At 37.7% G+C, this 12668-nt stretch overlaps 2 protein-coding genes across 2 annotated transcripts in view; one reads left to right on the forward strand and one right to left on the reverse strand.

Moving 5' to 3' along the window:
• The first annotated feature begins 5140 nt into the window (after window positions 1–5140).
• LOC102077824 (transmembrane protein 252) lies at window positions 5141–8778 on the forward strand. The gene is made up of 2 exons (XM_013271847.3): window positions 5141–6574; window positions 6862–8778. The coding sequence occupies exons 1-2, from the start codon at window positions 6303–6305 to the stop codon at window positions 7118–7120; spliced, it is 531 nt and encodes a 176-aa protein (XP_013127301.1). The 5' UTR covers window positions 5141–6302; the 3' UTR covers window positions 7121–8778.
• Window positions 8779–9966: 1188 nt separating this feature from the next.
• Window positions 9967–12668, reverse strand: part of pgm5 (phosphoglucomutase 5) — a 30830-nt gene continuing 28128 nt past the window's right edge. Inside the window, exon 11 of the mRNA XM_003446072.5 lies at window positions 9967–10264. Coding sequence (XP_003446120.1) covers window positions 10175–10264 — 90 coding nt within the window. The 3' untranslated portion in view covers window positions 9967–10174. The remainder of the gene's footprint in view (window positions 10265–12668) is intronic.

The raw sequence follows: 12668 nt of genomic DNA on the forward strand, positions 1-12668 counted from the left end.
TTTGAAGGGGTCCTCCAGCAAATACTGCTATAAAGTTTTGTAATCTCACCAGAGACAGATAATAAAACAGAATGGTCAAAATCAATACGGCAGAGATGAAGATCTCCAAACTTTTAGTCAGTAGTATGAGTCATGCTCCAAAACAGCTGGCCCAGCAATTCCCATCGTGCAACTCAGTAACATGTTTCATCAGGCCCTTCCTGTCTACAGTGTATATCTTTGAGCCTCCACACCTCAAGCTTCTAAAGCATACATCAAGACATAATCTTTCAGACCTTAGAAACTCTTTACCGAGCAGCTGTTTTCTGTGGCTGAGAAGCACCACCCAAACCAAGTGAACTGACTAACATGTATGAAATCCACGCCTGCTGCCAAATAAGAGCGTCAGTATTGGACTCATCTGCAAGACTGGATTACATTCAGGGACCAAATGTTTTTGCCAGTGACAGAGATGTAAATGTACACATTTCGAAATTTGTGGGAAAGGATTTGGTTACAGCAAAAAAGAAATACTAATTAAAGGCTTGCAATCTGATGCACACAGTCTCATGGATAAAGGTCTTGACATTCACATCACATTTTTTGTTTTATAAATAGTATACATTGCAATAATATAATCTTTAGGAGACTGTACTGGGATTGGAAAAGTTGCCCAAAATATAAAGTACAGGTACCTGAAAACTGATATAGTTACACTACAAATGTACAGTTTTTTGTTTTTGTGTGAATGGCATTTATTGTAGTGCAGTACTTTCTCGTAGCTTACAAGGCAGAAAGCCAGCACGTACAAAGCCATCAGCTCCACCGATGGGCACAATTACAGAACTTGTTGTGTTGTATCATGTCCTAAGTGTAAGTACAGACTCAACGGGGGGTGGTAGACAAGATCTGGATGCCACATACACACACACACACACATATACAGAAACACACACTTCTCACCTCCCACCGTGCTGCTATATCGGGCAGTCAGGCAGGGAGTCAGGGAGCAGTAACAGGGCTATTAGGACTCTCAGGGACCCTATCGATCTCCTCATTGATCCCCTCCTGCCTTGGCTGGTTCAGACTACTGTGCGGGTTTATACAGTTACTCCAGGAAAGAGCAGTGAAACTCTACAGGTTAAGAGCACAATGTAACAGCTGAGGACCGACATGAAAAGAGAAGCAAAAGAGTCACTTAAAAAGCTTCAAACCTTCCTCTCCTCACCTTTTTTACTTCCCCTTTTTTCCCACTTTTCTTAAGAACAAGCTTTTAGTTCACTTTTTCCTTTCGTGCATTGTCTACAGGATAAAATTACATCATCCCTAAAGAGTGAAGTGCATGGTTTCACAGTGTAAAGACGTTAACTTTTCGCTGAGATTTATAATCTGTGACAAAATAGCAAAGAAACTTAGCCACAATCCCCAGTGTGATAGAGCATCAACATGGTTATTGAAACCAGGCAGCCTGGAGCCTTCATCCTGCTTCAAGCTGGGTCATATTAAAGTTACATATGTGACTAAAGGAATAAGACATACATTTGCTCCACATGACGAACCCATCAGATTTGTTTTTGTAGATGAAAGGGATTTTTTATGTATATATTTCAAACCTTTCTTCATCCTGAGATTACCAAGCAGAGCTGCAGGACTTTCACTCTGTAGCTCTGGTAATAGAGAATAATACAGCATTGCCCCCAGTGGGCTTGTTGTGGTACTGCTTCTGCAACAAACTGTCAATCTAGTACACACCTTTTTTTGTTTATGCATAAACTACCCTCTTGTATTTCAGGAGGGTCATCAAAACAGTCTTATTATTGATAATAACATTATTGATTGAGCGAATAACTGTATAAAAAGCGCAGTTGTGTACTGCTGAGTGTGCAGCGTGACCCTGATTAATGACAGGGGATGGCAGGTCCTCATCAGAGTCCATCTGATTAATAACCGGCCCTTCAGTCCTTCCCTCACAACTAATGGCTCTCTGTCTCGCTGTCTATTATTATCACTCAATAATGAGATCTAAAAGAAGGTGTGTGTGCTTGTGTGTGTGTGTGTGTCAGTGTGTGTGTGTGTGTGAAAGAGAGAGGTTTATCAGATATTTGCATATCTAAAATCTCTTGATGTGATGAAATGTAACTATATTTATTTACTCTGTATTTGACAAACTTGACAAACTTATAGATCTGATATTAAGTCACATATAAAGTAGTTACATTTACCTCCGCGGACACCCCGATGGGTCAGTGATTACTAACTGTTGAGATTCACAGGGGACATTTTTCTGCACGAGTACACCGACCTCTGACTACTGACTACATGATCTTTACAGATGTACAGTCTAGTGAAAAACTAAGCACACCTTTACTGCTTCCATGGCAATTAAAAAGAGTAAGTAGCAGCCAGGTGTTTATAATCATTAACTGATCATCGGGAAGTGTGATCACCTCTTTAAAAATAGAAGTTTTCAACACTAAGTTGATGGTCGACTCTGTGCAGAAAAAGAGAAAAGAGAGCATTGAAGGGAAATATCAATAGTGGGAATTCTAGTATGTGACCAAAAAGATGAGGAGGGAAGAAGCAACAAAAACAGAGGCTTCAGTACAGGGTTGGAAAGGATCACTGAATTTCCTGATCAGTATGAAAATGATATAACTTAGTTCCTTTGACCTTTGAAGTCATCAGATCAAAACCTGCCTGCACACTTACCACTGATAATCACATCAGTGTCCGTCCTCTCCACCTATACTCCTACCGCACCAAAAAGATTATATTTTTGAGGAATTTTGTTGCAGCTCCACAAATGACTACTAAAGCTCTTCTGAAGAAATGTTGTTTTAGGATTAACCTTCATTCAATTACTGATCTGAAAGTATATTATAAATGACAAGTACTGTTGGCCTTCTTTAAATGTGGGTGAACTGAATGTTTACAGTCATGTGAGAGAGATAGTTGCGTATATGACTGTAAGTTAATGGTATAGGGATCAATGATAACTGAATGTGTGAAAAGCTACTGTAGTTACCATGGAACCACCATAATATGACAACAGATAATATCAGCTACTCAGTTAATGATAGGGGCCCTTGCAACGAAACAGCTGTTATGCTGTGTCTGGTGTTATATTGCTGTGAAAAAGCATTTGCCCCCTGCCTGATTTTTTAGTTTTAAATAAATACAAAATGCAGCTTTTAAATGGTGATCTATTTTATTAAGGGGAAGACTTTTAGAAAAATGTATTGTGGACTGAACTTAACTTTTTGGAAGGTTTGAGTCTCGTTACATCTGACATTAAACTAACACAGCGTTTCATAAAAACAACATCATGCCAACAGTAAAAAACATGGTGGGGGTAGTGTGACGGACTGGGGCTGCTTTGCTGCTTGAGGATGACTTGCTATATTTGGTGGAACCATGAATTCTGCTCCCTACCAGAAAATCCCGAAAGACCAGTGGACAATGATCTGAAACCCAGATCGGACATTCATGCTTGAAAACCCTCCAATGTGGCTGAATTAAAACAATTCTGCAAAGAAAAGTGGGCCAAAAATCCTCCACAGTGGCCTGAAAGACTCATTGCCAGATATTGCAAACACTTGATTGCAGTACTTGCTGTCATGGGTAGCATGATCAGTTTTCACATGGTGGCAGATAGGTTTTGGTGAGCATTGTTTTTTCCGTAATAAATGAAATCATCATTTAAAAACTGTGTAATGTATTTACTTGGGTTATTTTTTCTAATAAATGTGAGGAATAGGAAAAAAAACTAACTAGGAAATCAGGAAGAGAGCAAATACCTTTTCGTGTCACTGTACACACACAGAAGAAGAAAGTTGGAGGTACACTGAGATATTATTTCTCACCTACAGTCAAGCTGTTGTAATGGCACAGACACTGAAATCCCCATGGGCAATGATGCATTCCCAGATGAAAATTACACACAGCAGCACTTGTTCCTGATTATTTCCTGGCTGTCTGCTATGTACAGGCGGCAAATTGCGTGTCATTTATTTCTTGCAGGTCAGCCTATTCATACTATCAGTCATGCCAATTTGTAACAATAGTGTTAGAGGTAAACACTTAGTTTTTTTTAGTCATCCTCTCCAAATTCAGCCAAAATGGTCAGAGTAAAGTTTCTGTACTGCTAATGAAATCTCACAGGGCGCTGGGCCCTGTGTCAGGATCCTGAATTCCTGTTACTGATTCATAGGAGCCACTTTGAATGCTGATCACTTGATAATTCCAGCATACCAACAAGCTGATACATAACACGACCGTCACATACAAACATGGTGTTGCAAAAACATGGCCGTGGTGCAACATCTAGATACACGTTGAACTGAGGGAGTTAACGCCGCGCTGATAAGACACTCTGATAAGGTCCATAAAACCATTACACTCAGAAAGTATGAATAAGAGATCTGATGACTGTGCTGCATTCATTAGAATTAGGGGGTGTGGACAGCTCTCATTCATAATATCATTCAAAAGTAGCTTATGTGCCTTTTATAAATAGGTGACTTATGATGATGATGACAAATAAACAAGGGCAAGGTGCAATGCTCAGGGACAAACAGAAAGGAGAGGCAGCCATGAATGTCACATAGCAAAACATGAAACTCTCTTTGTCTCTTACCTCTGAAATGTTTGCACATTTAAAACAAGCAAAGCTACTAAAAAAAAGTCTGGGATTTATACCTGGGGATGTAAGCATTTGCACAAATTTGAACAGATTTTTGTTTTCAGTGAAAAAAGCCTTTGCGTCAGTAGAAACTGTAAAGACAGAGTTTGTTATTCCTCTTTATGTGACAGCGAATTAATACTTTCATTTTCTTATAATAGGCTTAAACATTACAGGATGTTGTCAGCAACAAGGCCAAAGCACATGCAGAGAATTCAAGGATAAGATCTATCCAGGAGCAGATTTAAGAAGAACGAGAGGAAAAACATAAAAGATGAATATGTATAGAGTGACATGAAACACGAACGAATGCACGAGTGACGGTTATTCAGTATGTAAATCAGTTCTCCAGTTAGGAAAAACAGGTCTAGAGGTTTATTGGGAAATTACCATCTTTATTCTTATGTGTGTGTCAAACAAATCTATTTCACAAAATGGACTCAGATTTATAACTAGCTTTATTTTTATTAAAAGACAGCTTTTTTTCCCTTCAGCTTCATTCCACTGTTACAATTTTTCAAAACAGTAAAACAAAAAAAACACCTAAACTACTGGCTTGTATCCAGTTTTTTTTTGGCTCCAATGTTGAGCAGGTTAAATAGTAATTTTTTAAAAAGTAAACAAAAAACTATATTTACTAAACCAAAACATTTAAAGTTAAGCAGTATTTGTGTTTCAGGCATTTTAAATAATGTCCTTGAAGCTATGCATCCGGGGTATAAACTTAAAAATGGTACTAAAAACTGCCACTGCACTTAGAAAGGCGGAATATATGAAGGAAATGAGTACTGTACTTTTATGTGTGTATTTTTACTTGCAGACTATCTAAAGGGATCAGAAAATAACCACTGCCTCTTTAATGTCTGCATTTGCTCATTGGTAGTGTTTAACTGCAATATTTTGGAGGATTTTTATCAAGCTCAGTTAATAATTATGTGATAATTACGAAGAATTAACTTGCATTTATATATATCATATTTTAAAGAACATTTGCTAAGTGTGCACATGCATTATGTTCTATCTTTACAACCTTTTTAAGCTTATAAAGCCTTAAAATGCTTCAGAAACAGGGTTGATGTCTTTGTTTTCCTTTTATTTTGTGATATTTTGCTGGGACTATTTTATCTGGTGTTTCAGAAGAACAAAAGCAGCTTTTCATTTTCTTTTTTGTTTATACCATTACACATCTTGGTAACTCAGATTTTTACATGATACGTAACCACCGAGTCTTCATCTTCTCCTCCAATCCTGAATCACAATCAAGCCTGTCTACATGCCGTGCTGATACCTGTCTAATAAGCTTCAGTTGTTGTCTTTTCAGAGCTCAGCCAAAAGACGTTCCTCTGGCTGTGTGCCTGCCCTGCAGTATCGCTCTCATTCGTCTGACCTTAGAATAATACTGTGTTAATATACAACCGAGAGGAGGGCAGGCCCTTCCCGGTATGTCTGAAGAGGCAGGGCAGCTTTAGCAGGCTGACAGTCTCAGCTACATTTCAGTACTCAAACGTAGTCAGGATTTTTCTTTTACTGGCAAGTCTACACGCATGTCATCCTGAAAGGCACCAAAGAGATACTTCATTACAACTTGTGAAAGAGCATCTTTCAATCACAGGACAGAATAGACAAAGAGGACTGCGGTAAAATGCAACAAGTGACCATGAATGTGAAGAAGCAGTTGTTGTCCTTATTCTGTTTTCTTCTGCCTTCTGTGGGACTTGTGTTGATGTGTACTGGGATCTACCTGTTGTCCCAGGAGAACGTGCATGAGGACGCCCTGAGGGTCATTTTTGTCTATATCATGATTGGCTGTGGCCTTCTGGCTATGGTCATTGGGGTCTGCTGGGGCCTCTGCTCAGGCATAAAGACCAAGAGAATTGGACGTGAGCGACACATCCAGGTCTTCACTATTGAAAGGTAAATCCATGTTTTTTGCAAGCATTTAATGCAAAAAACAAATGCAGAAAAAAATGTTTGTGTACCATAAAAAGTGTTTGAGTAGAATTTTACATAGAACATTATCCCCTAATATTAAATATTCAATATCTCAATTCTTTGTTTGTTTGTTTTTTGAACTAAAACAATCACAATGACGGTTTTAAAATAAATAAGTACATACATATATATATATATATATATATATATATATATATATATATATATATACATAAAACAATACACCAAATATCTATTTTCTCTTACAGACCGAGTTCTTTTCCACCTTCATATGAAGAGTCCCAGGAAAGTCGAGTCTGCCCTGATGCGTCTCCTGAGTTTATGGTCATAGTCGATAGCACGGACATGGTGATGAGCCTGGCTCCTCCGTTGTACAGCCAGGACAGCTCAGAGGCCCCAGACTGCAGGTTTAGCTGGGAGCAACCTCCACCATACAGTGAAGTTGAACGTATTCAGCAGGGACAGATGGATGCAGAGGAGCCGAGGGAGCGCTTGTCTGGACACTGAGGGAAGAACAGTTTTTGCCTGACTGGTTGAGAGAAAAAAAGGGAGGAATGCAGATTGTAGAAGTGAATGACTTCTACACCAAGCTGAGTGAGAAAGTTCCAGAACAACTGGAAATGTTTTTATGTCACTGGATCGCTCAAGTGCCAAAAGATGGACAGCAGAGATGTGCTGACATCATCCTTCTGCCATGAATCTACAACCTAGTGTCTGTCATCTATCGTCTGACAGGCCTGAGAGTCTTTACACGGGTACGAGCAGAATGAGCCTCAGTTTTAAGCTGTGACAAATAAGCAGGGGTAGCATTAATCCAGGTGGACACATGAAGGTTTCATTTAAAACGGAGAACTTACTTTTATCTGCCCTTCATCCAACAGCCACTGTGTTGGATGATTTATGTATTAGAAAATGCATAAACTAGTTTTTAAAGGTTAATCTTTGAAGCCTGATATATTCTCAGAGTTGGATGAACTTTACTCAGCATAGCAAACAGGTAAGCTCACTGTCTTTATAGTGTGTTTGTTCATGGAAATAAAATGTCTTTATTACATTTCTAACAATATTTACACTGCAGTGTAAAGTAACAAATGCCCTGCCTATTGCAAACAGAATAACATCCAGTTATCAATTACCTCTCAATCTCAGTCCACCATAATTTATATAAATATTTGTTGTTTGCTAATCACCTTTATTCAGCTGGGCTCTTAATAGAAATTCTGAAAACCTCTTTTCACCTAACAGTATTGGAATGTGTAGATTCCAATGCTGAACGACGTGGCTACTTTTACAGTTTTTACGCTACAAAATTATTGCATTTCATATGAAATTTTTATAAGACGTATTAATTTAAAGTCTTTTACAAAGTCTTTTATCCACTTAATCCATTTTTAAAAAATGGATTAAGTGATCTGATCTACTGATTGCAAGATCATCTTGCAGAGATGGACAGAAAATGGAGAGTGCATTGATGAGTGGTTTTTAATTTGCTGCAAACCTGCAGTGTTTAACAAATTTATTATGCCATCACCCAGTGTAAGGTTTATGCCACAGCTTCCCTAAATTGTGTTTGTAATTACCCAGACCATTTTTTTTTAATCTTTCTGCAAGTTATTCCACCAGTGTGTGCACGCACTTTAATCAAAGTTGGATTTTTAATTTTGAAATTCAATTATTGCTGTTATCCATAAATTAAAAAATTTCTCTTTTACAAAAAATAACATATTAAAGAACATTATTATTTTTTTATTAAGATGCCAAATTACAGTTTTTTTCTTGCATTTCTGAATAACAAATTATTTTTTGACTTCTCAGAGAAGTCCAGCGTGCCAGCTCAAAGTTGGAGAACTGCCTAATAAATAAAACTATCAGTTTTAGTTTTAAACAAGTTTTTTGAAATATTTTTTGTTTGTATGACAGGTGATCTAACAAATTATTCAGCACTGTAAAGTATTGTCTAATCCTTTGGGTACATTAATGTGACTTAACTATATACTGTGAATGCCAATACTGTCTGACTGTTACGTCTTTTCTGCCTTTGCTGAATGTGCACATGCTTTCTGTGTATGACACTGTAAGATGTCCTAATAAAGTATTTCAACACATGAAGAGTACACCTGACAGCACACTTCATCACAATAAAAAGGCCGGTCGAGCACAAACTGCAGCATTGCAGCTTATCCATTTTTATACACAATATAAAGAGGAAAAGAGTGGTTGTTGCCGTTTTTCTAATTAGACTATTGGTGGTATTTATTGGTGCAATCATGCTTTTAGCAATAATATGCTAAAGCTTAAACAATTTTAACTAAATTGTGTTTTTAGCCACTTGTCCGAAGTTGATAAAGTGCCCCCTATCCCCGTCCAGCTTAAGAAATAACACCTGATCCTATAAAACTGTTGTATGGGGCAATAACCTGCTATGGCTGGCTGGTAATGTCTGGCTGGCTGAGTGAACACATCCTTACGGATATCCACTGGCATATCCTCAACTGATAAAGACACCAATCAGGCTGTTTATGAGTTCCTGTTCTGCTTGTCTCATTCAGGCCATATAAAGATCAACCCTCTTCATTTTTTTGTCTCAACACAACAGCCTCAACACACTTTATGCTTAAAAGCACGCTCTTTCCTCGAATAACGAAAGGACATTCATACATCAGCTGATGTACGGTGTCAGCGCAACAAAACACCTAAGAGCAACATACTTCACTAAGTCTGTTTTTTTTTCTTCTTTTTGTCCTTAGACCCATCTGACTAAATGAAAAGGACAAGAATTACACACAAATATTTTATTTGGATTTAAAAAAAAAGAAGAAATAATGAATTCAAACATGATCATACAACATTTTCAAATCCTAAATTAAAGAATAAAAGCTGAAAATCTGTTTGGAGTACAATTTTCTTTTTAACTTATGTAAGTTTCAAAGAAGATTGTGGTTACTTACAAAGTATTGATAGAAAAAATATCTTTTAATTTTATGGCTTTAATAAAGTTAACAAATATTTAGGTTTAGGTTTAGACAAATATGATGCAAATTTTACCTGATATATGCAAATCAATATTTAATTTTGTTTTAAGGTTTAAACTGAAGGTTAACTAAACACAAAAATGTGAATTTTCTGGCAATTATTTCCGTGTTCAGGTTTTTAAAAGGTCAAATAGTTGAAAACATGCTGTGACAGGTTCGAGCAATCTGAAATGTGAGTTTGCACGCTCATAATCTGTTCGCTGTTGACCTTTTCTTCATTATATATCAACAACATAATCACGCCTGCCACGTTTACCCACTAAGTATTCAGCATTTTTAATATGTGACTGATGATAGTCATCAATAAAGAACAGAGACAACTGTATGCGACTTTAACTTTATTTTTGAGAGACGAATTTCAGCAGTAAGCATCTGAGTCAAAAGAGAAATGAAAAATGAGGCTGAAACTACAGAGATATTTTAAAGATGAAACCAAGAAAGTACAGGAAAGGGTGCTTTGAGGATATTTTTCATGTGTTTGCATATGACTGTGAGAGTGTTTTTTGGTTGGTTGGTTTTTTTCACTTGCTCATGTGATTACATTTGGGCCACGGCGTCCTGTCCTCTCGTGAATGTTAGAGATCTTCAGGGCAATGGCAATGAGAGGACCCAGCACCACCTGAAGACAAAGCAAAGACAGCTGAAGGCAGTGCTTTGAAACTCAATCAGATCTTTAAATCTTCCGCATTCAAGTTATTGTCGACTTCTTGAGAATTTCGTGAGCTTTTTGGTTGGTTTTGCTGTGCAAGGTTGGCAGTTATAGACATCACGTGTTACTTAAACAGATTCCAGAGCAGATAACCGAGTTAGACTTACGTAAGTCTAGACCTTTAAAACTGTTTCAACATCCACATCAAGGGGATTTTATAGGAGCTTTAACCTAGTTAGTCAACCAGTTCTTGTTTATTTTTACATTCAGAAAATGCACACAAAGTGAGCATGAGACAACAAATAATGACAACATGCCACAAACTTTGAGAAAAGTATGACACTTGCTTTGATTGTGTACGCTGCACATGTACACATTGCTTAATAATTATGACATTATGACTCACAGGTTTGCTGTTGGGGCAATGTTAATTTGAACCCTTTACTGCACAGCATTGCATGATGGAAAACAGCAGACATGTACAGCACCGTGCAAAAGCCTTGAGACACCCCTCACTTCTTTATATTTTGGTTAAAAGTAGCCAAACCTTGTCTTTAAAAAAATCCAGCAAGGACCTGTCACAGGACCTGAGAGATGCATCTGAGCCTTGGGCTGATCCATCTACTGCTCACTGAAGCCTCATCAGAAATGGTCTCAGTGGAAGAGTGGCTGTCAAAAAGCCATTGTTAAGGAAGGGAAACAAGGAGAAAAGGCTGAGGTATGCCAAATTACACACTGAATTTCAGCCGGATCTTGTCAAAATGCATGGAATTATAAATGCAGGAAAGTACAGAAAGATTTTAATCTATCACATACTACCACACGGAAGGCCACTGATAGGCAACAAACGCATTTTTCAGCATGACAATGATCCGACATACACTCCCAGTCCGGTAAAAACATACGTGGATAGATAAACACACAATAAAACACAATCAGTTACGGACTGGCCTCCCCAGAGCGGAACTTCCTCTTCCCCTGAACTTCAATATTATTGACAAAGAACAAAAGAAAAACCAGCCAACATCCAAAGAAGAGCTTAAAGTGTTCTTCAAGATTCCTGGAGAACTATTCCTGAAGAAATTATAAGAAAGCTGGCTAACACAGTTCAGGATGTGTTGAAGAATAAAGGTGATCATATCAAAGATTGACTTTCAAGCTTAGAATTGTAAGGCAGTATATTGTAAACTGTATTCCCAAGTATATTTATGAGTTTCAGTAAATCACTATTTACCATTTTCTGGTGATCTCAAGACTTTTCCACAACACTCTACATTGTATGATATTCTCATCCAAAAACTGCTACATGCAAAAAACATGTATTACACTGAAAGCACAGATTTTACTAAGGCTGCACACAAACATGTGGCTTTTCAGCTTGGCTGAGAATCTTGTACATAAAATCTGTCCCTCTAAACTAGCTGAGTAAGCATGGCGTGTAATCATGTATGTCGTCTCTGATAATTCATGTGCGCTGGGTAGGGGGCAGAATGATTAGATGCTGAATTTATGATCTAATGATGGATGATCCAAGGGTTCAGTGTAGGTTCAGTGTAACGCTACAAATAACACATTTTTATTGGCTGAATAAACACAGCAGCTAAATCACAGTTCAGGTATGCTTATCGCAACAGCAGTTTAGCGAGGATGATTTTTTATTTTCATGAATAAAAAGGGGGATGCAACATTGGGACATAACGTCATGCTGCCCTATACGTTTTGAATTACTGCACCTGCATTTTAATAATAAAGACCAAAAAGTAATTCTCAAATACAAACTCTGTTGCTTTTCTTTGCTTTTTTATGTGGCAAAGTAAGAATTGAAATGTCGTTAATCTGAACAACACACACACACACACACACTGCTCTAAATAAGGCTGTCAAGCCGTTGCGAAGGTAGCTTTATAACTCCCGGGGATGTTTAAAGTACACTACCTATCCCAAACATCGGTAGCCACACAACAAGCTTTCATTGCTAAACACTCCAAAGTCTACAGGTCAGTCGTCTTTAACAGTTTGAATGAAAGTTATAATACATAATCACAATACAACCACAGTACAGGCTGTATCCTTTTTTTAATTGCTCAGCCTGATATAAACCTCGGATCAAAATTTAACCATACTTCATCAATTATTGTCTGAAGAAGTGAGCTCAAGACAACAAGTGATGAAACCCTTAGACACTGTGTCACTACTGAGTATTTACTCTGCTAATATGTAGTGAATTATAGTATGTCAGAAGTAACATGTAAACAATTACTAAATAAACCACAGCGGGAGCGTTTTCCCCTGCTCCCTGCTGAACAGCCGTGGAACGGTCTTCTGGCCTTTAGACTCAATTAAAAGTCGCGGCCCTGAATACTCAAAAACAAAA

This window comes from Oreochromis niloticus, linkage group LG12, assembly GCF_001858045.2.
Source record: "Oreochromis niloticus isolate F11D_XX linkage group LG12, O_niloticus_UMD_NMBU, whole genome shotgun sequence".
Classification (NCBI taxonomy): domain Eukaryota; kingdom Metazoa; phylum Chordata; class Actinopteri; order Cichliformes; family Cichlidae; genus Oreochromis; species Oreochromis niloticus.